At 38.9% G+C, this 25,127-nt stretch overlaps 1 protein-coding gene across 2 annotated transcripts; it reads right to left on the reverse strand.

Moving 5' to 3' along the window:
* Nucleotides 1–78: 78 nt before the first annotated feature.
* Nucleotides 79–25,121, reverse strand: PSMA5 (proteasome 20S subunit alpha 5). Of its 2 annotated transcripts, XM_007169465.3 has the most exons (9): nt 24,972–25,121; nt 20,748–20,814; nt 13,734–13,860; nt 11,425–11,492; nt 10,381–10,488; nt 10,181–10,239; nt 7,936–8,038; nt 6,619–6,705; nt 79–330 (listed from the first exon to the last, which is right to left on the reverse strand). In XM_007169465.3, the coding sequence occupies exons 1-9, from the start codon at nt 24,998–25,000 to the stop codon at nt 253–255; spliced, it is 726 nt and encodes a 241-aa protein (XP_007169527.1). In that variant the 5' UTR covers nt 25,001–25,121; the 3' UTR covers nt 79–252. The 2 variants fall into 2 exon arrangements, with proteins under 2 accessions (XP_007169527.1, XP_057384997.1); XM_057529014.1 differs by lacking the exon at nt 6,619–6,705.
* Nucleotides 25,122–25,127: the final 6 nt, after the last annotated feature.

The raw sequence follows: 25,127 nt of genomic DNA on the forward strand, positions 1-25,127 counted from the left end.
ATAGGGATATTAATACCACTATCCTTTTTGCCCCCAACACAAGTATTTTATACACAAGACTGCATTAGAAGAGAATAGTCTATTAACAAATATTCAAAATTTTTCTTTATTTCAGAACTGCCTTTATGTACAGACATCATAAAAAAATGCACATACACTGGAGATTTTCCAAGGAATTGGGCTGGAAATAAAAGTTACGGGCAACTAGGAGAACTGAAACTGTCCCCAAGAAATTCTAAGGATCAAGCTTCCTTAAATGTCCTTGATAACCTCTTCAAGTTCTTCCTTTGTGAACATGTGGAAATTCTGGCCAGGCTGCACTGTGGCTAGCTAGAAAGAAAACAGAGAAGGGTTAGTAAGCTCGGCTCGATCACCCTGCTTATAGCCCCAGCACAGTCAGGAGAAGTTGTTGGTGATGCAGCTGTTCATTAGGAACTAAGGGATCTGCTGTCCCAGGGATATCCTTTCCAGCAGCAGGTTCCTAAAATAGCTGTCTGACTCCAAAATAAAAATCTTCTTGACCAAATTTTCTATTTTGAGGTTAACCCACCACATAATAGTTAACCAAATGCCTGGCATCACTGTCACTTCTTGAGGTTACTTCAACAAGGATCACAAAAGAAGCAGCAAATTGGGGTCAGTAGTTTTTTCTGTTAAAGACTCCTTTAGAAATATATTAAAAGCATATTCACACACTTGTAAGTCGAGCTTGTGTATGTGACCTTGGTATACTTGCCCACTCTGCGCCTCAATTTCCATCAGTAAAATGGGGATAAAAGCACCTAACTCATAGGGTAGTTGTGAGGATTAAATGTGTCAATCCATGTAAAGTGCTTAGAACAGTGTCTAGAACACTGTAATAAGCACCACATAATTAACTATTATTGTTGGGTATTATTTTCTCTAAAACTGCCCATATGGTAACTTAACAAGAAAAACATTTGTTTTGTTTTTTTAAAAGGACTGGCCATGAAAAGATCCCATTAACACTGACCATAGGAAATCAGTTGCAACTAAAGATATTAGTAATAACCAGCAGTCCAGATTATAATGTATTTGAGCAATAAAAGACTAGGGTCAGAAGATGGTTAGTTTCAAATTTAGCCAAACCACCGTGTTTTCCATCATCTCTGCTGACAACATAGTCCCGTGTTTTAGGGTAATACTGAGGAATAGGTGCCACTTCACTTTTGCCTTTAGCTTTTGTGTTTAATTTGTTTGAAATGTCATTTCCTTATATTATCTTTTTTTAACTTTAAAATTAAACATAGTAGGGCATTTTTTGAGTAATATTCACTACTGATATTTAGTGTAATTTGAAAACTGCCAAAATTAGCATAGCCCAGTTACATGATGTTTATTATTCTCTGCCTCAACTACAGGTAAAATTTAGAAGAAGACTACTACTGCACATCTTAAAACACCTGAAGATCTTGTCTGGGGGCAGACTAAAAAAAATGTTCTCTCAAAGCCTGCAGTCTCCACTAGATTCTCCTAAAAGATCTATCCAATTATACGAAATATCAGAAGAGTCCCAAACATATTTGTAAAATATATGTTAAATAATTTAGTGATGTCCATATAGACCATGAGTTCTATTCCAAGGAAATTAAAATATATAAATGCTTTTCTTAAGGACATGAGGACAGAGAGATACAAAGTCAATAAACCAGAGAAGAGTGATAGCCTACAGAGTTTTTTGTCAAGTCACCCATGGCTCACAAGCTAGTCCTCCCAAACCATTACAGGGGCTAAAAACCAGAAACTGGGCAACTCTGAATTAGACCAGTCCTACAGAACCAGGCTGCAAATCAATACTAACAGGACTTAAACCAAATACTGCCTTCAGGAAGGTACCCATCACTAGATGAGTAAAAATAACCCCTTGCATTTACTTACATAATGAATATGAAAGCTACTTTTCTATTTATCTCATTTTACTTTCTTTTTTAAAAAATACATTTATTTATTTATTTATTATTATTTTTTTGGCTGTGTTGGGTCTTCCTTGCTGCGCGCGGGCTTTCTCTAGTTGCGGTGAGCGGGGGCTACTCTTCGTTGCGGTGAGCGGGCTTCTCATTGCGGTGGCATCTCTTGTTGCGGAGCACGGGCTCTAGGCGCATGGGCTTCAGTAGTTGTGGCACTCAGGCTCAGTAGTTGTGGCTTGCGGGCTCTAGAGCACAGGCTCAGTAGTTGTGGCGCACGGGCTTAGTTGCTCCGTGGCATGCGGGACCTTCCTGGACCAGGGATCTAGCCCATGTCCCCTGCATTGGCAGGCGGATTCTTAACCACTGCGCCACCAGGGAAGTCCTCACTTTACTTTCAAAAAACCTCTGTGAGGCAGGTAAAACAGATATTTTCTTTTATTGATTTGATCAGTAATTAATTGCTAAGCACCTGTGTACTAGTTACAGTTGTACAAAGCAAAGAGATTCAAAGATGAAGAAAGTCTGTCTTATTTACTAAGAGTGCTAGACGCCAAATGCTTTTAATGTCAGGTAAGTGTTACAACAGAGCCAAGCATACATAAAGGCACAAAGGAGTAATCTAGGGGGGAGTCCAGGAAGGTTTCAAGGAGAAGCAATCTTTGAGTTGTGTCTTAAAGCATTACAAGAATGGGTCAGTCAAGGAGCAGAGGGCAGACTGAATATGCAAATGCATAAATGCACGAAGCAAGATGATGTATTTGCAAAACTGAAAGTAATTCTGAATGACTAGAGCAGAGGTTGCATATGTGATGAGATGAAATGGAGAGGTAGCAGGAGTTCAGAGCTCATAGAGATAGTGTATTAAAGTGGTAGAAAGTACAGGACCCCAAATCAGACCTGGTTTCAAACCTTGACCCCACCATTTACCAATGCTGTTACTTTGGTCAAGGTCTTACCTTCTCAAAGCCTCAGTTTCCTCCTCTGTAAAATGGAAGTAGGAATACCTATCTCATAAGACTATTGTGAGGATTAAAAGATAATTGCATGTAAAATTAGCAAGGTACCTAACAGGTTAAACATATGCCTTAAGAAGTAGTGAATTACTGTGACATGAAAAGAAGTTTGGAATTTATCTTGCAGACAGTTAAGAGTCAGAAAAGACTTTTTAAAAGTGGAGGACAATTGAGCTTAGATATGCAATTTAGAAAATCCACTTCAGTAGCACAATGGCAGGGGAAATGGAATGAAAAGGAGGAGGACAAGGCTACAGGCAGGAAGACTAGCTAGGAAATCTCAAAACATACAAGGCAGGAGAAAAATGAGGGCCTGAACAAGAGAAGGCCCTGGGAGTAGGCATGAAGAAGAGGCACTGATATGAGAGTTATTTAAGGAGGCAAAGACACAATTCGGTGAAGGCAAAGGGAGGTCAGAGTCTTCCAGGTTTCTGCTGTGAATGACAGGTTCACTGAAGGTGTCATCAACCAGAATTAGAAATAAGGGAAGAGGAAATGGTTTTCAGGAAAAATGATGAGTTTAGTTTTACAACTGTCAAAAATTTGAGGTGTGTGCTTCAGAAAAGGTCATGTAAGAAGTCTTAAAAATGACCATGAAATCTGATAAAGAGGAGTTATCTTAGCAAGGGGCAGTCTCAGGGAAATAATAACAGAAACCAATGGCAGTGATTGAGAAATAAATGAGAAGCGAGGCAGTGAAGACAATGAATACAGATTCATTGTCTAGCAATTAAAGGTTAAAAAAGACGATGAATGGAATAGCAATAAAATGTAACAAACTCCTGAATTTCAAAATTATTAAGTGAAAGAAGTGAGACACAAAAAGAATACACACTGTAAGATCCATTTATAAGAAATTCTAGAACATGCAAAACAAATCTATAGTGACAAAAAGCAGATCAGTGGGAAGGAAGCGACTAAAAAGGGGCATGAGGGAACTTTTGGGGACGACAGAAACATTCTGTATCTTGTGGTTGCGGATACAAGGGTTATACCTTTGTCAAAATTCACTGAACTGTAAACTTAAAACAGGCGCACACTACAGTATGTACATTATGCCTCAACGAAGTTGATCTTTTAAAAAAAGGATACTAGGTAGAGAGAGGGGTTGACAAGGGTGGGTTTTGTTTTTTTGTTTCTCTAAAGGAAGATGCAACTTGGAAGTTTTCCCTTTTTGAGGGGAAGTGGCTGTTGAGGAGAGGCTGGTGACGCAAGGGACAACTGGCGGAGCAGGGACCTCAAAGAGATAGAGGAGGACGGGCTCTAGAGCAGTGGCTCCCAAATGCCTGACCTTCTTAGACTGACCATCAAAGTCACCCAAGGAGATTTCAAAAATACAGATTTCTGATGGACAGCCAAAGACTGATGGACAGCCAGGTTTGGAAACCATGAGTTAGAGCTTGGAAAAGTGGAAGTGCCCCCATTTTAAAGTGAAGAAAACTCTAGTCAGGGATTAATGATAGAGCATGGATGAGAAACACACCTGATGCTCTCTTCAAAGCAACACTGTAGTTGCACTGAAACTGAATGAGCTAAAAAATATCTTTGAAGTTTTAGTTGAACCAGGCAGGCCTTAGAACCTTCCCTGTGAAATCAAAAGAGCTACATGTGGGCTTCCCTGGTGGCGCAGTGGTTGAGAGTCCACCTGCCAATGCAGGGGACACAGGTTCGAGCCCTGGTCTGGGAAGATCCCACATGCCACGGAGCAGCTGGGCCCGTGAGCCACAACTACTGAGCCTGCGCGTCTGGAGCCTGTGCTCCGCAATAGGAGAGGCCGCGGCAGTGGGAGGCCTGCGCACCGCGATGAAGAGTGGCCCCCACTTGCCGCAACTAGAGAAAGCCCTCGCACAGAAACGAAGACCCAACACAGCCATAAATTAATTAATTAATTAATTAAAAAAAAAAAAAAAAAGAGCTACATGTGAATTACTCTGAGGTAGCAAGGAGATAGTCTTAGTGGAAATGCCAAGACCCTATCTCATTCAGTACCACAGAAAACAAAGCACAAAAGGAACTGACAAAATCCCTCCTAAGGGTCAATATGGGCTATCGTTGCATTTTTTGTGCCTCATCATCTCAGAGACTGGCACGAAGGGGAAGCATTTTCAAATCTTTGCTGAGAAGGTGAAAAAACAACTATTTATGAAGTAAGTTTTCCATTTCCATTCCATAACCCCCTCTCTCCATGACTGCTGAAGAAGCAAGCCAAACACCCCTCCCGCAGCCCCAACCTCTCTCCAACTCTTCTCGGACCTTCCCACCTTTAGGCCAGCCCATTGTTCTGGCGCCCAATTTTGCCCCTTTCACTGCAGCCTACGGAACCAGGCTCTGCTGGTGACAGATTGACAAACAATACTCTCCAGTACTCTCTCCATTCTTCTGCCCATAACCAGTCAATCCTCTGCCAGAGATTTATCCAAATATACATTTTCTCAATCTATGCTGAGTATAGCTGAAAAGTATCCTGGTAAGTGCTGATTGGTTTAATTACTGATTTGTGATTCCAGCCTCAGTTGGCCTTTAAAAATTTTTTAATTAAAATATAATATACATACATACCATGCCTCCAAGGGTAACCACTATCCTGACTTTTTACAACAACTTGTTTTGTGATTTCAGCTTCAGCTAGCATATTTTAATGTGACCCAGCAATCCTTTTACTCATCCCTGTCTTCCCTTTTCCCTATCCATAATGACTTTTCCAAATATTTCCCATTCTTCTTAATTTCACTGTTGCATTCACCCACCCTCGGCAGATGATCTAACAATCACCAGGGAAATATAACACCTCTCTCCCAATTCACCTCCAAACCTGCCTTAACTTTACTCATCATTGCCTCCCATCCTCCTGTCTACTCTTAGGATCCTATATAAGGGCATACAGAATCTGGTCCACGTCTCTCCAGTGTCATCTCCCTATCTTATATACATCTCACACTCCAGCATTCAGATAAATCCCTCAAAGTTCCCTTTTACGCACAGTGTTATTTTACATGTCCTGTTCCCTCTTCCTGGAATACCATTCTCTTCCCTTCTCCAAACTTCACCTCTTCCAGTAAGCTTTCCTAATGCCCCAGTATAAGTTATATGTTCCTGTGTCAATCCATTCATATTGCTATTACAGAAGTATCAACCCAAGCTGTTATTATCTGTATGTCCTCTATACTACTTAATGGGAACTGGATTTTCTGTGTCTGTATCCCTGGCATCTACATAGTACCTGGCATATAATGGGTATTCAGTATAATGCTGAATCAATTCTACTTTTCAAAACCAACTCTTTCATTTGTACCATGCCTTCTCTCTTCTAGAACTCTTCCATCATTATCTAACTTCCACTTTTAATTCTTTTAACATTTTTCTATCCACTACTTGCTTCTCAGACTATAAAAGTATTTTCAAGTCTTTCCCCATCCTTAAAAAGACAAAAATCTTTTTCTTTAATGCTGCCTGCTGCTGACATTAATTACTTCTTGAGAAGGCAGCATATTCTTGTTTTGCACTTCATCACTCCCTTTTATTCTTTAACTCACCAAATTCTGGCTTCTGCCATTACCACATTACTAAAGTTGCTTATTCACAGGATAATAACTTCTTAAGAACTGAGCATACAAAAATGTTACTAGCTTGATCTTCAGCAATGAGAGCTATGATATCTGAATAAAACAGAAAAATACCTCTATGTTAGTTGCATTCAGCTTCTCCTCCATTACTTGTTTGAGGATTATGAGTGAAGATTTGATAGCTTCTTTCAGTGTCATAGACTTGAAACAAAGAGGGTAAGAAGAGTAGCCATTAATTGCACATAATCCCTCCTTCCTTCAAAGATTTCCCCTATATCTCCCTGAAGAAATGATTTAGCAAATATCAATAAATCAAACATCTCAATAAGTACAGTGCATTATAAGTATCTCCAGAATTCAGGTAAATGGTAAATAAGTAGAGTACCTTTATTCAGAGAAAAAAAAAGTCTTATTTTGAACCAGAACAAAGTTACCAACTGTAATATGGTAAGTGATCTTTGAAGAGGAAAGAGTTACACTTCTCTAGTTATTGTCTTTTAATGTAGAAGCAAGATAATATTGATGATATCCTGTGAATAATAATTCCCAAATGATCTAGAAGGTAGCCCAATGGTTTAGAAAATCTGCTCTTTTCTTACTCCATTTTGTACCTGATTTCCTGCACACGTAAAAGCAATACTAGGAGAGGTTGATGTAAGCAGGCATCCCTGTATGAACCACCTGAATGACAAGTAGGGCAGCCTTCAGCCACTACAATGAGTTACCCCAAACCAAGTCTTCCCATCACACAAAGATAAAAAGTACCAAATGCCCACTTGCTTGGAGAGCCAGACTAGGAAATATAAACTGCTAAGTAAAGCTATGAAGATAAAGGATAAACAAATTGTGGTACATCTATACCATGGTATACCACTCATCAATAAAAAGAAACTATTGAAATGTGCAAAAATACGAACATATCTCAAAAACAGTATGTTGAACAAAAAAAGGCAGACATGAAAATACAAACTATGATTCTATTCATAAAAAAACCAGACAAAACTAATCTACAATGGTAAATGTGCCTAAAAGGGGGGAAGAGACTGAACGGAGAGGAGGCAAGCATTCTGGGGCAGGGTGATGGAAGTGTGCTATATATATATGCATCTATTTTAAATTACTTATTTATTTATTTATTTGGCCGTGCCGGGTCTTAGTTGTGGCATGCGGGCGGGATCTTTTAGCTGTGGCCTGTGGGATCTAGTTCCCTGACTACGGCTCAAACCGGGGCCCCCTGCATTGGGACCATGGAGTCTTAACCGCTGAACCACCAGGGAAGTCCCTATATTTTGTTTTAAGTGCTGGTTACAAGGGTGTATACAATTGTCAAAACTCATAGAACTGAACTCTTAGGTCTGTACATTTTATTGTATGTAAATTATACCCTGATTTAAAAAAAAGATAATAGAAGTCGTGAGAATGCTTGATTACCTTGTGGTAAACTTCTTGCAAGGAGCTCTGGGCACCCTCTGAAGCAGAGCCAATTGCTCGAGCATCACACTGTACAAAGGTTCCAGATGGGTCCATATGAAACCTGCAAAACCACCAAAAAGAAGAGGATTAAAATGCTTAAGAAGGGTGGCATTTTATGTAACAAATGTCTCACTAAAAAATATAAATGCTTGGCCCTGCAGCCAGGAAATACTGAGGCACAGACCCAAAAGATGTTCTATGGCTGGAGAAACCAGGATAAAGAAGTTGTGGTACATATATACAATGGAATATTACTCAGCCATAAAAAGGAATGAAATTGAGTCATTTGTTGAGACGTGGATGGATCTAGTGACTGTCATACAGAGTGAAGTAAGTCAAAAAGAGAAAAACAAATATCGTATATTAACGCATGTATGTGGAAACTAGAGAAATGGTACAGATGAGCCGGTTTGCAGGGCAGAAGTTGAGACACAGATGTAGAGAACAGACATACGGTCACCAAGGGGGGAAAACTGTGGTGGGGTGGGGATGGTGGTGTGCTGAATTGGGCGATTGGGATTGACATGTATACACTGATGTGTATAAAATTGATGACTAATAAGAACCTGCAGTATAAAAAACAAAGAAAACAACTAATACTAAACTTTCATTGGGTTATTTGTATGGAAATATGTTAATATAAATGTTTCAGACATTACGTGAAATTTCTAAAAATCTTATATGTTCTGGTATAATGTTATAAGTCATAATTCTAGTTATTACTTTAAAATGTATATCTCAGAAATAACTAAATTTCTTTGTTAATTGCACTATTATGAACTTTCATCAAATCTTTAATTGTGGTCATTTTTAAGTCCTTTGTCATTTACACAGTTCTGGGTGTACTCTGATGCTTTTGCAAATATGTTCCTATAAAAGGGTTTCATCTTCAAGGAATTCATAGAAAAGACTCTGACAAGTACAGGTTTCTGGTAACTGTACTGCTGAACTGAATGAATAAGCATTTTCAGAACTCTAATGAAAAACTGATGAACTCATAAAAGTGCTAACAAAAGATCAAGATGAAAAAAAAAATTAATTACATGGGACTGAGTGAACTGATGAGGATGATTATAATTTTTGTGACTTTCTGTTTGAATTAAAAAAAAAAATCCCACAAGGACTCAGAGGCAAAGAATATACAAATCAATTTTCACTGCAAAGTAAAGGATCTGTTACAGTGGAGGATTACTGGACTGAATGTCAATATTATGACATAGTATGAGTGTGTTTCATGTTTGGTAATTGCAATCATTATTGCTTTTGTTGTGGTCATCCATTTACAATGCTTGGTGTCAGTCTATTTATCTCTTGTAAAAATAAAATACAGTGTGTGTGTGTGAAAAAAAAAAAAAAAAAGATATGCCATCAAAGAAAAAGCATTCAGGAAACAGAAGTAAAGATTTAAATGATCCTGTCATTTTTTAAAGATAGTAGCCAACAATCAGTTTCTTACAGACACCAAAAAACAATTCTTAATTCAGCATGATAATTAATCATGCCTATTGGACCTAATGGTAATACTTTAAAGAAATTTTTTTAAGTCTTCAATAACTGGTGGGAAAGCTATGTTTATTAATAATCAAAGCTGCTTGGCCAGAAACTTATACAGCCTAAAGTCTGGGAATAAACGAAAAAAAAATGTAAATATCCTTTAAAAAAAAAGCCATTATACTGAAAGATGAAAAGATTTTGAAAGACTGCACAAAATTATACAGAAAAAAAGAGTAAAAATAAACTATTATTTAAGCAACCCACTTCAAGGGAAAAAAAAAAAGTGTTTAAGAAAACTAATAATAATTTCCTCAGGGATTTAGAAGAGAAGTATGTATAAGAATACTTTATATATACAGCATATATAAATATGACACTTATGTATGCCTGTCTAAATACTATTTGAGGATAGGGATCAAATCAATATTCCAAAGCAAGGCTCTAAAACACATTTTGACTACAGCAACAAAGTTACTTCTAATTTCTTTCTACAAATAGCACTGGTTCCAATAGAGGAGTTCTTCATAAAATCCCCAAATTTGTTTTTGTGTAAGCAGCATAGAATCAATGAACTTTATAGAATTAGAAGCCCTTCATCTTTACAACTCTACAATAATCTTCTCACTTGATTTAAACCACCAGTCCCATCCCAAATGTAAATAATTCTCCCAAAAAGGAAGCAGGAAAAAAATGGCCAAATGGTACTTACAGCTGGGGTCCTTTTTCATCAACTCCTCCAAATAACAGTGCTACTCCAAAGGGACGAGACTAGAACCAAAAAGCAGGAGGTATAAAGATAAATAGCTACAAAGTAGGGGGGCGAGAAGAGATGGTAAAGACATGTTCCGAGGACAAATGTCTTCAGTTCCACAGGACAGCAAGAAAGCTTGGCACAAGCATCAAACTCACCATGGCACCTGGATCTGCATCTTCCTCTCCAAACTGTAGAGCCAGATTTGACACAGCCTGAGTCACACTCTCCACTGTCATGGTCTCATTGTAGGTGAACCAGTGGTTCTAAAAGAAGAGCAAAGCATGGTCTACCTTTCGTAAGAATGGCATTAAAAGTAGCCCACCATCTCACTACACACATCCCTTTGACTGTGGTTAAAAACTGAATGCTCAAGCTCTGGTGTGTTTTCCTTAACACTAAACTCAAATGCTCGGGACTGCATGAGAGGAAGAGAAATAGCTCTGGAAATAAAGTTACACCAAAAGGACTCTAAGCAATGACGACTTTTCAAGGGAGAGGATTGCTCCCTTGAAAAACAGAGTTAACCCTTCAGAGCACCAAATCTAGTCTTTTCACAAAGTGAAAGCTAATAGCTGAGTGCCGCTTTCCCTCAAAGGCCCTATCTTATCATTCTGTTGGAGTTTAAATTAAATGACTTATTCTTACATAAGTACTGACAGCAAACCTGCAAATAAGCACCAAAAAAATGTTTACCAATCAGATATTTTTTTCCTACCTATCTACTACTCTGCAGGCAGCAGGAGCTCAGTTAAAAAAAAAAAAAAATCAGTATTCCTAACCAGCATTTATCACCTGGTACATATCATTACTCACTACAGGAGAGCTGTCATTTGCAAGCCTAGCTGCAAAGGCAGTTGGGGTGAGAATTCCTTTAGCTATTTCTACCTCTTGCTATGGTGCTCCCACAGAAAGTCAATTGGGGAACAGAATGCAGTGCAATGCTTGCTTTATATAAGGCAAGTCAAAAAGAAGCAAGAGACTGTCAGCACTATTTACCAGGGCTTCCTTAAAGCTGCAATGGTTGGATGGCTAGACTCCAAGCCTCAGAAAGTTGTAACTAGGGATTCTACCCAAAATCACTCCCAAGAGCTACATCTGATATTAACACAGATACCTGCAGTACAGCCCAGGCAGTTATATCATCACTAAACAAGGAACACAAGCATCATGGTAAAAAGGAGAGATGATGCTAATTTTACCTGTGTCTCCACTCTGGCTTTATCAATTAAAGTCTTAGCATCAGCAATTAGCCCACTCATGGCACAACCTGCAATGTAAAAGCAACAGTGACCCGGTAGCCAAATCCTTGTAGAACTCTTTCATCCACTCAGGAAATACTGAAATTCTGCAGTGAAACCATGACAGCCATTCAGCAATCCCATAGCAATATACCTAAGAGATTAGATGGGAAATCATCTGCCCTGAACACAAGTATAATTATATCACTAACAAATAAAAACCATTCATAATGACAGAAAAGTCCAGCTATTAAGGTAGGAGACAGAGAAGAGCAGCTAATCAAACATGAATTTCCACACGTTACATCCTCAAGCATTCCTTCAGCACTCTTTTGTAGCCCGTGATGCACTTTCAAACTAAGCAAGCACTAACAGTCCAATAGGAGAAACAAGGGAAAAAAATAACTATCTCACTATGAGCTACAATGGAAGACCCTAGAAGAAAATCAAGTCTTTTCACTTCCTGACCAAACACAAACTAGTTATATGAGTGATGGCCCAAGATGCCAAGATTATGGCTGTGACTTTACACGTCATGACTCAAATTTAAATTTCCAGCCTGGGTCTCACTCCCACATTTCAGACCTATAAAGCCAAATGACTCCCTTAATATATCTACTTGGATAGACCACAGACTCATTTCCCTTCTAGGTTCCATCTTTTTCCCTGGCCCTCACAACCAACTGAATCCCAAATTCTATCAATCGCTGTCTGATTAGCCTGTCTGGCATTAGTCCTCACCTCTCCATTTTCTGGCCACTACCTTGGTTAAGCCTTCATCATCTCTTTATTTGGACTATTAAAAAAATTTCAGACCTGGTCTCCCTGCCTCCAGTCTCAGTCCCCTTCACTCTACCTTCAACACTACTATCAGAATGGTCTTTCTCAAATCCTAATCTGATCATATTTCCTCAGTGCTTAAAACCTTGGCCATTAATGCAAAAGGATCAAGTTCAAGCTCTTTAGTGTGGTAAACAGGACTTCCACTGTTTGATCCCAGACTCGTTTCTTGCCACATTCCACCTGCCAGTCATGCCAAACTGCGTGTGCCAGGGTTATTTTATATTTTACACCACCACAGCTTTGCTCTTTTCTATTCCCTCCAACCAGAAAGCTCTCCCCTGCTACACTCAGACATTTATTCACTTGGTAAACACTTCCTTATCTTTTAGAATTCAGTTCAGCTCAAGCATCACCTTTATGGAATCCTTTTCTAAAAGCCTTACTACCACTGGCCCCAGGGAAAACTAATTGTTTCCTCCGTTGTACCCCTACTAAGCATACACTACAGCCTTTCTTAATACCTACTTCACTTAACTGCATTGACTTATTTACATATCTACTTCTGTGATTAAACTGTATGCTCCTGGAACACAAGCGGACTATGTCTCATTCCTTTGTGCGCCTCTCGTGTCTAGCACAAAGTCTGGCACATAAGAGGTTCTCAATTTGTTGAATGAAGTGACACTGACCTACCTCCAAAAGGTAGATGGCTTCAGATAAAGTAGATACAATGTTCTAATCTTAAAAGATTAAATCTCAGTTTCTATATCTATGAAAGAGATAATGTTAAGCTCCCTGCGTCACTATAGCATTTGATTCTGACGCCTTCAAGCAATTGATTATTTTACCAATGTTTCAGTAATTAGATGACTAGATAGGTTAAGTAAATGTGGGCAGTCAACTAAAATGCCATGCTATAAATAAGTAGAACTACTCATCATGCTACAATGATGCCAGAAGCCACGGCAGGGGAATTTAACAGAGACCCAAAAAAGGGAGGAAGGGAAGGCAAGGGGAGATAGATTGAAATGATAAATCTGAAAACAGAGGAAGAGTACTGATCTGGGTCAAAGTCTATCATCCTTATACTTGCTGCACCTTAGCCACTCTGAAGATCTTTAAGAATTTCTCTTTCCTTAGTGGACACCCCTACCTTCCCACACAATCCTCTGCTCCAGGTGGGCTCCTAATGTTATGCATCAATGAAGACCCAGCCATCATAGGGAGCTGGCCTATGATTCAACCTTCACACATTTCAATAACCATCACATTTGCCAAGTATAAATTTGAGGGAGAAAGGAACATCTGGGAGTAGGTGAATCCTATAACTGCTTTCTACTACCTATATTATGCACAATGGCCTACTACCTGGAAAATGATAACTAACAAGGGATAAGATGTTCACCTAATGAACCTCTCTTGAAACATCAAAGAAGACTGATTAACCCAGGCAAGATCCTACAGAACAGCCTTCTCCTACTCCTTACCTATGTGAGCATCAATCTCTACAATTTTCTCAATGCTGCTGGGCTCCATGAGTGGAGAGGTAATTCTCTTCTCCACAGCTAGGCACACACCCTCTGATGTCTGGATCCCAATGGCTGTAGAACCAAGCTAAAGAGAAACAGGTTATGGTTATCATATAGAAGTCAAAGAACAGTCTCACATACTCACCAGGAATCTCTCTGTATATCTTCACATGATAGAAGCTTCAATCAGCCATATCTAGTACACAGAGAAAATAAGGAGCACCCTAATAATGTACTATTCCTGTCAATGGCAAGAGCACCGATTTACAGAATTTTGTGCTTCTAAAGGGGAAGTTCAATAAGGTCTTGAAAATGTCCGGAAAATGATCAACTCTAATGCCAGTTTTTTGGAGAGGGGCAGATTCTAAAGTTCTAAACATAGTGGGCAAGAAGTAATACAACTTTAATGTTTTTTCTGGACTTGGTATCTTTTTACCTCTGCTACCAAAAGGTGATATCCCTCAAATCTATGTGACCTCCAGAAAAGTAATTTACTTAAAAAAAAGAAAAAGAAAGAAAAAAGAAAAGAAAAGAAACACCACCAACAACATAAAAATATCTTTCAAGGTCACTAGCAGTCTACCATATAGCTTGATTTCATCTCTCCATCTCCATGCCACCATCCTAGTTACCCACCCCTCTTTGTCTCAGTTTCCTTATCTACAAAAGGGGGATAATAATAACAATACCTACACATCAAGAGGGGTAAACACACATACATAAAATGCTTAAAATGGTAACTTGCACATAATAAACAAGCAACAAATGTTAGCTATTTTTTTATATGCCAAGATTACTTCAACAGCCTCCTACTTAGTCTCCCTATCTTTAATCTCTCTCTCCCAATGTATCTTTCATGTTTTGGCCTGACTGATACAATAAAATGCTATTTTCATTATACTTCTCCTTCTCTAAAGAACTAATATCTCTCTATACTGCCTGTAACATAAAATCCAAGTAAGCTTCCAGAGTCCTCAAAACCTAATCCTACTTTACACTTCCAACTTTATTATTTATCATTCTCCAGCAAAATCCCTCAGGTATAGCCAAATCCATTTTCTCATGCCATATTATCCGCTACCCTTGCACTTCTGCCCATGCCGTCACACCTGGAATACGCTCCTCCCTTTGCCTATCCAAATTCCACCCATCATTCATAAAGCCTTCCATGACTATACGTGCTCTCTCCTGTAAATAATCACTATATTTACTTACAGTAAATGACTATATTTACTTAGTTCTACAAAGCAATGACTATCAGTGTGAGCATCAGATTCCTGGAGTCTGTTATTGCAAAGTATTCCAAAGAATTTCATAAATCATTGTGCATAACATGCTTAAAATGCATGCAGACTGAATGATCATGTCTCATACATATATGTATTATTTTTCAAATGTGTAAAGTTGTGACTTTATTTAGAAGTGTTATTAAATATATATACCTGCTTTTCACTGTATATTTATTTTCTTAATGGTACATGCATAACTACAGGAGATAAAATGTCAAAGAATTTTATGTAAAAATGAGTGCTCTTACTTCTAAGTAAAGGTGTAGACTGAATACATACATTAGCTCTACTCCTTCTCCAAGCCTGAGAACAGTAGATTAAAAGGCTTAAGCGGGGACTGGATAAATCCACTAGGACAAAGAGAATGGACAAAGACACAGACACAATATTTTAAAGAAAGAAGATGGGTTAGTGATTACTTACTTAGCAAACCCGAGAAATCCAAATCCTAACCCAGCAGTAAAGAAAGTCAAGAAACAACCTGATTTCTATCATAGGACCCCCCAAAAAGGGAATGGTGGCAACAAGGACCTCTGGAAATAGAAACGTAACAGCTAAAAATTATAAAATTAGTTCAACGTTTGCTTAAGAGACAGATTTCCAGATCTTTTGCCCTACGTTATAAAGCTAGATGATGGCCCCCACTCCCACTCCTGTAGAAGACTCTGGAGAGAGTAAAACAGAGGATCTCTAGACTGGGGGATGCCACCATCGAAGGCAGAGTACTACAGGAAAACAGGGGAATTAAGTAAAAATTGACAAGTTTAATGTTAAGAACCCCAGCCTTCTTTCCCTGCTCAGCTCTCAGAAGAGAGCAGGCAGAAACACCTTCCAGGCATGAAATGAGAAGAGGCAGTTTTCTCTAGAGCAGTAGTTTTCAAATTTTCTGACCCAAATCTACATTAAGAAATATACTTTATATCATGACCAAAATACACAAACAGATACAAAGAAATAAATATAATAGAAACAAAGTTTCATGAAGAAAAGAAAACACTCACCAATACTATGAGCAAGGCATTCTGAGACCTACTGCTCCAGTCTACATAAAAAAGAAATGCTCCCATGACCTACTAAATTGATTCAGTGCCCACTAATGGGTCAAGATCTGCAGTTTAAAAATATATATCTCTAAAGAATCTAGCTTGTTCAAGGGGAAAAAGAAATCTGGCGAAAAAAATTTTTTTTAGTCCTTGAAAAAGGTATTTCATCCATAAAACAAGAACAGGACACTAATAAGAAAAAGGAAAAAAACAAAAATGTTTGGAAATTAAAAATAGTTTCTTACGAAATCATTGGAGAACGGGTTCTACCAAATTGAAGGAATACATCAAAAAAGAAAATGGGGCTTCCCTGGTGGCGCAGTGGTTGAGAATCTGCCTGCCAATGCAGGGGACACGGGTTCGAGCCCTGCTCTGGGAAGATCCCACATGCTGCAGAGCAACTAGGCCCGTGAGCCACAATTACTGAGCCTGTGCGTCTGAAGCCTGTGCTCCGCAACAAGAGAGGCTGCGATGGTGAGAGGCCTGCGCACCGCGATGAAGAGTGGCCCCCACTTAACGCGACTAGAGAAAGCTCTGGCACAGAAACAAAGACCCAACACAGCCATAAATAAATAAATAAATAAATAAATAAAATTAAAAAAAAAGAAAATGACTTGTGATCTAACGCAAGAGGGAGTTAAAGAGAGTTCCTAGGATGATGATGATAGAAGATGCTAAGTATACAGCTGTGCAGCAGGCCCAGAGAACCAGTCCAGATTAGAGCTGGTCAAAAGCTCAAAGATTTCTTTAAGAATCTTTTACAGGATACTTAATGTGCCTGAGTGTTTTGAGAGGATATACATAACTTGGAGAGACCCTGGGGATGAATTATTGATATTTACATACAAATTAGGCAAATTTTTTAAAGAGAATTATAAACTCCCAGGAAAACCATATTGTGCAGAAACAGAAAACCAGCTCAGGTATGAAAAGCATTTACGTAGTCTTACCAATAGAAATGTTGACTAATGATCTAACAAAATTATGATAGATATGATATACATTGAGAGGGTTGCCCTATCTCTACCCCAGTAGGAAACTGTATATCTGTGTGTCACTGGGGGCAGAAATCTTCATCCTTCATAATGAAAAGTCTGTGGATAATACCTAGGTGAAAAAAATGTAAGTCTGTGTTCCTATCTTAGAGATATGGAAGTAAATGCCAAGAAAATTAGTTAAAAGACTTTAAAATGTTGCATCTGAGAAGCTGAAGATAAAGAGGGGCAGGCTCAGGGATTTCTGCTTTTGTTACAAGGTTTATAAAACTATTTTACCTTCTGGCTAAAACTACATGCACGTATGCCTTAAAAATACAGTTGACCCTTGAAAAATACAAGTTTGAACTGCGCAGGTCCACTTACATGTGGATTTTTTTTTTTCAGTAGTAAATACAACAGTACTGATCTGTGGTTGGTTGAATGGGTGAATGAGGAACCACAGATATGGAGGGCCAACTATATCAATAGATTACAGGGCAATTTTAGACTGCTTGGAGGGTCGGTGTCCTTAACCCTTGCCCTGTTCAAGGGTCAACTGTAAAATAAAAAAGTCAGAACCATTGTCAGAGAATTTAATTTGGCACTTAGTTGTCCTCTAATTGTTTTATGTATAGTGTATTGATCTTGAATCTCCAACTGAACAGAGCAGAACAGAATTCATACCTACTTTTAAAAAAATTTTATTTATTTATTTATTTATTTTTAGCTGCATTGGGTCTTCATTGCTGTGCGCGGGCTTTCTCTAGTTGCAACGAACGGGGGCTACTCTTCGTTGCAGTGCATGGGCTTCTCATTGCGGTGGCTTCTCTTGTTGTGGAGCATGGGCTCTAGGTGCATGGGCTTCAGTAGTTGTGGCATGTGGGCTTCAGTACTTGTGGCTCACATGCTCTAGAGTGCAGGCTCAGTAGTTGTGGCTCGCGGGCTTAGTTGCTCTGCGGCATGTGGGATCTTCCCGGACCAGGGCTCAAACCCGTGTCCCCTGCATTGGCAGGCGGATTCTTAACCACTGCGCCACCAGGGAAGTCCCTGTACCTACCTTAAAATTTTATCTAGCAGAGTTATTCTCAACCGGGAGCCATTTTACCCCCTAGGGGACAATTGACAAAGTCTGGAGACATGTCTGGCTGTCACAACTGGAGGAGTGAGTGCTACTGACATCTAATGGATAGAGGCCAGGGATGCTGCTAAACAGCCTACAATGCACAGGCCTGTCCCCCACAACAAAGAATTATCCGTTCTAAAATGTCAATAGTCCCTATAATTATTTTGTGGAGGAAGTTCTCATAGCACAAGGAAAAATTTTCAACTTGTTCAATTTGGCCTCCAACTTAAATAGCTTTCTAGGACTTCCCTGGAGGCGCAGTGGTTAAGAATCCGCCTGTCAGTGCAGGGGACACGGGTTTGAGCCCTGGTCCGGGAAGATCCCACATGCTGCGGAGCAACTAAGCCCGTGTGCCACAACTACTGAGCCTGCGCTCTAGAGCCCGCGAGCCACAACTACTGAGCCCACGTGCCACAACTACTGAAACCCGTGCACCTAGAGCCTGAGCACCGCAACGAAGAGTAGCCCCCGCTCGCCGCAAGTAGGGAAAGCCCGCGCGCAGCAATGAACACCCAATGCAGTCAAAAATCAATCAATCAATCAATTAATTAATTAAAAAATAGATTTCTATGCTTCTACTCCAAAAAAGGGTCAATATTTTGAGACAGGCTATTTTACAAAATATATCGAAATCAAGATAATTTTCTATTATACATTACATTTATCCCCAGACACTTCAATATTACAATTCTGACTAAACTCCACCTCCACCCAGGGTTGGGACTAGGGAGACGGAGAAGGGAAGAAAGGGAACATTTGAACTGACTATGTATTACTTATTTAATATAATTCACTAGCATAGTAACCAATGTCCAGATGCTCAGAATAATACAATAATTTTGACACTGTCACAGATTTCCATTTCTTCCCCCAAACCTACTCTAAAAGTCACTTTGCCCCCACCTCAGCTGGCTATCTCTCACCCATGCCATCCATACAGCACTTCTACGTGATAATTTCTATTTGTCGGCTATTTTTAGTCATTTCTCCAGCTCCTTTCATACTACTAAATCCTTATAGTTATCAAATTGCTTTCACATTGGCTAACTTGCCAAGACAACAACAAGGTTGTTTCAACGCCCAAAAGTATGAATTTTTACACAGGTTAAGCAGCATACATTAATGGCACTACTCCATCCTAGCTCAAACTAGGGCTACAGAGATCAGATACCATCTCGTTATCTCTAAGCAATGTGGAAATTACTAGCACTAAGGGACTTAAGGGGAATCAAAAAACCAGAGAATTACTCTTGGCTTGCACATCTGGATAGAACTATTATCTTAGCTGAGGCTCAAAATAAATGCTACAGCTTGCAATTGTGATAATCTCAGACTTCACAGTAACATATGGTTTAAATATAGGGCACACATGATTAGACATAGAAAATAGGCACTTTTTGTAGCTGGCCCATCGTTTTCTGCCCACTATCTACTACAATGCTTCCACCTTCACTTCTATGTCTTCAATTAAGAATCTTCTTTGCCCTTTCCAGATTCTCATATAACTATTTCCCCCAATATACTCTTTCTAGAATAGGTAACTTAGAGGGAAACACAACAGTTCTCTTCAAATATGTGAGGAATTGTCTTATGGAAGAGGTTTAAACACCCTGTATGGTTCAAGGGCAAAACTAGGGCCAACTGAAGGAAACTTCAGGAAGCTAGACTTTCAATTCAATATAAGGATAAATTTCTAAACCATTATGAACTATTTCCAAACAGAATGAGCTATCTAGTGAGAAAATATTCTATCACTAGATCTATAAAAACAGAAGCTGTTTGGGGATGTAGAGGTGATTGAAACAGAGTGAAGAGTTTGACTAGATCAGTGATTCTCAACCCTTGCTAGACACTAAGAATCACTGAGGTAGTCCCTAAAAATACTGATGCCTGGACCTTATCCTAAACAACCTAATTTAGATCTAAAGCAGAATTTAGATTATCCATAATCCAACAAACAGAAGATCCCACATAACTAACTTTAAGTATAAATAGCTTACTTTCTAACTAATTTTTTGAATACTGGTTTGAACTATTCGATTTTGTTGTTAGATTACAGGACACATCTCTTATTCAGACCCAAAAATGTCTAGTACAAATTGACAAATTTACCAACAAGAATACAGGTGATCAGTTAAATGATTTGTTCAAGATGATAAAATATCTCCCAGGTGCTAACTCAGGAATTTTATACCCCTTTCTTTATAGCCAAGAAGATTATATACACAAACATGTCCTTCCAACCCCACTAAGAAAAAGCTACTTACATAACTAAGAAGCAGTTATTTGATTAAAAAGTTCCAAAGTAGTTGTTAGGAATGGGATTGAAATTGTTATACAAATGGTTAATTGTGCCCAACACTGTAAATCAACTATACTTCAAAAAAAAAAAAATTAAAAAGAAGGTTAACTGTGGTTGATTAAAGGGAGATAAAGAACATTTTCTAAAGGAACAGCTAAAACACATTTACTCCAAATGTTCTGCCAGCAAAGTACTAAGTTGCCATGAAATTTCAAAAACTACCCCACTTATACTATACCTTGATAGCCTCAATGGCATATTCCACTTGAAATAATCTTCCTTCAGGAGAAAAAGTATTCACACCCCTATAATTCAAAAAAAAAAAAAAGGTATTAAAATTGTCAGAAAAAAATAAGCATAGAGACACTAAAGTCAAGTTCCTTGACATCTAGCTCAGATGGCTACAAGATGTGCATACTATCTTTATGCTCCCTTACCCACAACAATCTGTAGCTATTTTTCAGTACATTAACAGTTTTTCAAGAGAATGGAACCTATACATAGAACACCTCTGCCCCACTCCCATAATATCTTCAAACTGATTAAATGAAAGCAGGTGACTTTCTGCCTCAATCCTGAATCAATTTGGAATCCCTTTGGTAAATTCATGCCCCCAAACTATCAGGCAATTCCTAAGAAAATGTGCATTTATCCTTATCCTCTTCCCATTACATGAATTTGATGTTACTATCTTACTTTTTAGTAAAATCAGCCACAGGGACATTTCTCTATTTATTTGTATGAATTAGTATTGTTATCTGAACAACAGACTGAGATCTGTTGTAGTTCCTAAAGCCTAACCTAGTTAATTCACTCAATACATTATACATGCCAGACTGCTCTTCTCCCTTAAACAATTCCCAACCTTTCCTTGCTCATCTGTTAGAAATCCCTTTGGAGAAGAGGCAACATGGTCTTAGCTATAAAAGCTTTCAGCACACAATGGACACTTTAAGAATATTTGAACAAATGAATGAAAATAGTTGTGCTCCTTGGTTTATGGAGTCTGGAGTTTATAACATGTAAGATGATATAGAGCAGTGTTTTCAAATTTGTTTTATCAAAAACTCTTTTTTTTAAAAGAAGTATTTTACATATATATATATATATCTCAAATATAAAACAGATAATAATACAAGTTGACATTTACTGAATATGTACTATATGCCTGGCACTGTTATAAACCTTTAAATGACAACACACTTAATTCTCAAAACAATCCCATGAAGCAGTATTCTAAAGCAGATACTGTTTTACAGATGAGGAAGTTGAGACGCAAAGAGGTTGAGTAATTTGCCCAAAGTCACTCAGCATATAAGAGGCAGAACTGGAATGAGAATTTAGGCAATCTAAGACCAAGCTTTCAACTATCAGGAGTCAAAAGAGAATCTCACCATTCCAGCCTCCCATTTTCCCCAGAGGTACTATCCCTAATGTCATTTAAAAGGAAATTTAGGACTCTAAGAAACAGCTTTTAAAATTCACTGAGAGGAAAGTCCGAGGGCAGAAGACCTGGGATTAAATTCTAGTTCTGCCACTTACTAACTTTAATTCACTCAAAAACAAAACAAAACAAAACAAAACTATCCTGCCTCTGTCATAATACAATCGGTATTGAATTGCGCAGATTATGAAAGCACTTTGTAAAGTGTAAAGTACTATGTGAATACGAATACAGTATTTTCACCCTAATTCAGGAATTTCATCCTGTTGAGGTATTGCTAAGTCTTCCCTAATGTGGGCTCTGCTCTTGGCCCTGTTTTCAAACTTTCTCCGGGTTATTTCATTTATGTCAAGCACTAACTACTTCCAAATCTCTATTACCAGTTTGACCTCTTTCCTGATTAATCTGAAAGCCTCCTGAGCATTTCCATTTGGATATCCCATTAGTACCAAACACTTGACATTTTCCAGTCTGAAATATCTTCTTAAATCCAGTCATCCTTGCAAAATCAGCTACATCTCCTGCCACTCCTACTTCATTTTTACTTTAAAACACCTCGCATCTCCCAGTTCCCCAAACTATAAAGTTCTGAATGATCTGACTCACTCCTCCCCTTTTCCCATAATTAACCATATGCCAAGTCATATCAATTCAAATCAGGCCCCCCCAGGCCCCCCACCCCCCGCCCCACACAGTAACTCAACACTCCCTTCCATTCTCAATGCCCTCATTACCTTTCACCTAAGTATTTTAATAGCCTCCTAACTGGTATTGATTCTCTTTCCTCTAATCCAGTCAATTAATCTCTATACAACACAATTATGATTATGTAACTTCTTAAAATGATAATTTATGCCACACAGATGCCTACAAAGTGAGACCCAAACTCCTCAACCTCATATTAAAAACCATCCAGTATCTAGCACCATAGTGTTTTCCCAGATCTCCCCCCCATTCCCATATGTGTATCATATGTGCCAGCAGACTAGAATTTTTGCAAACACGAACTATGTATGCTTTCCCACTGCCCTTCTTTTGTTCATCCTATATTCTCTGCCTCAAAACTATTCACTCTCACTCTCCATATTTATTAAAACCTTACATCTAAGACTCAGTTTATTTATGTTTCTTTAAATTTATTTATTTATTTACTTAGGCTGCGCTGGGTCTTATTTGCAGCAAGTGGGATCTTCATTGCCGAGTGCGGGCTCTTAGTTGCGGGCATGCATGTGAGATCTAGTTCCCTGACCAGGGATCGAACCCGGGGTCCCTGCATTCGGAGCGTGGAGTCTTAGCCACTGAACCACCAGGGAAGTCTCTAAGGCTCAGTTTAAATATCAGCTCCTTTTGAAGTTTTCCATAATACCCTAATATTGAATGCAATCTCTCTCATCAAACTCCCATAGTGTTGATTTGAGCTTCTCTAATGACATGAACACATTTCTGAATTATACTGTAGCTACTTTTGTAAATAGTTCTTTAAAAGACAGTCTCCCATATGAGAAAAAGGATCATGATATTGTTCACTGCCGTATGACAAGCATTCAAGTACCTTAGCTAAGTGAATAAAAAAGGACTGTTTTAGGCATTCTTTAGGAAGATACAAAAATGAGTAACACAAAGCAGTTAATAAACATGTTAAGTAAATGATCACAAAAACCTTAATAAAGGCTTTCTGATAGTAACAATTTCCATCATACACACCCCTTACTCAAAATTATATCACACAAAGCTGTTAATAAACATGTTAAGTAAATGATCACAAAAACCTTAATAAAGGCTTTCTGATAAGAATAACAATTTCCATCATACACACCCCTTACTCAAAATTATATCACACAAAGATGATTCTCTTCAATGCTCTGGAAGCTAAATATTGACTAACAAAGTCATTTTATAGGACAGTAGGAAAAAGAGTCAGTTTTTTCTTTTCTTTTTTTTTAAGGAGTCAGTTTTAAAACTTCACATACATCTTCTATGAGTCAGTAAAAGGATTTTTTTTCTTAAAGTGGTAGTTCTAACTGATAAAACTTTTGACAGGTTCAACATATACTTGACAAGAAATGCAGCTTCTCAAGCCATCTAGTACAAAGAAAACATCTGCCGTTCCTGGCTTTAAAATTAAAAAAAAACAATATCTATGTGAAACGTAACTGATCAAAACAGAAACTGAAAGTAAAAATGCCTACAGCATAAGTATGTACAATTTAATATTACTTAACATTTCCAAGCTCTAGAAGATTTTTTGTTTTATACAAATACAACAGTCTCACAGCTTTGATTTCAAAAACAGATCTGGTCTTCAACACACATTTAAAGTAACTTGCTTTAAACTGTTTAAAAAGTCAGAAAAGCCTAGGTCTATTTGAATCAGCATGATGACAAAACTCTTGAGAACACTCTAAATTCCAGTTCCCATAAAATCAGACTCCATACACTATATCTGGGCAAAGCTGAGCCTTCCTTCGCTCTTCTGCAGAAACTATACATCACAGCACGTCCCATTACATCTCAATCAAAGGAATGGCTGCTCTATTCCCACAGCTAAGAAACGGAAAACGAGGTTGTCGTCCTACAAGGAAAAGGGAGCTGAAATGATCAAACCCATTAAGTGATCTCTAATTGCTTTTTCTTCCAGGCACACGTTTACATTTTTAAAAAGGCAGTCACTCTCAGCACAAACAGACGAAGGGGAGAGGGGGTGACTCCTGGCCTTTCCCAGGGTAAAGGTCGGAGTCCCGGCGCACCAGCCTTCTTTCCCAAAGCACAAAGCGGAGCTTCACGCTTCCGCACCGACTTAGGACCCAGCAGTGACTCAGCGGTAGGACAAATGTGGCCGACAGGCGCAACTCTAGCTTGGGGAATCACAGCGGGCGGCTGGGGAAGGCGAGAGATCCCCGGGACGGGCCAGACTCGGGATCCTGGGGCGCCCCCATGACACGGCAGAACCCAGGCCCAGACCGGGCCCCGGGCCCGCCGACCCGTAACTCCCACCCCATTTCCCCCAGCCACACAGACCTGTCGTACTCAGACCGGGTGAGAAACATGGTAAGGGCAGGAGCAAGCGGCAGCGGCCACTCGGGGATTCTGAGGGCCAAGACGAGTCCACCTGCACCCAACTCACCCACACCGCCACACAGCCAAGTCTCCGTTACCAACTGCGCGTGCGCTCGC

This window comes from Balaenoptera acutorostrata, chromosome 1, assembly GCF_949987535.1.
Source record: "Balaenoptera acutorostrata chromosome 1, mBalAcu1.1, whole genome shotgun sequence".
Lineage (NCBI taxonomy): Eukaryota > Metazoa > Chordata > Mammalia > Artiodactyla > Balaenopteridae > Balaenoptera > Balaenoptera acutorostrata.

Bases quoted from the DNA above. Each gene is read 5' to 3' on its own strand.
- PSMA5 (XM_007169465.3), bottom strand. From the start codon at position 25,000: ATGTTTCTCACCCGGTCTGAGTACGACAG. The intron at 11,493-13,733 runs GTAAGGAGTAGG...TTTACATTGCAG, and splicing joins AGAGATTGATGCTCACATAG to GTTGTGCCATGAGTGGGCTA. The intron at 10,240-10,380 runs GTGAGTTTGATG...TTTTGGTTCTAG, and splicing joins ATGCAGATCCAGGTGCCATG to TCTCGTCCCTTTGGAGTAGC.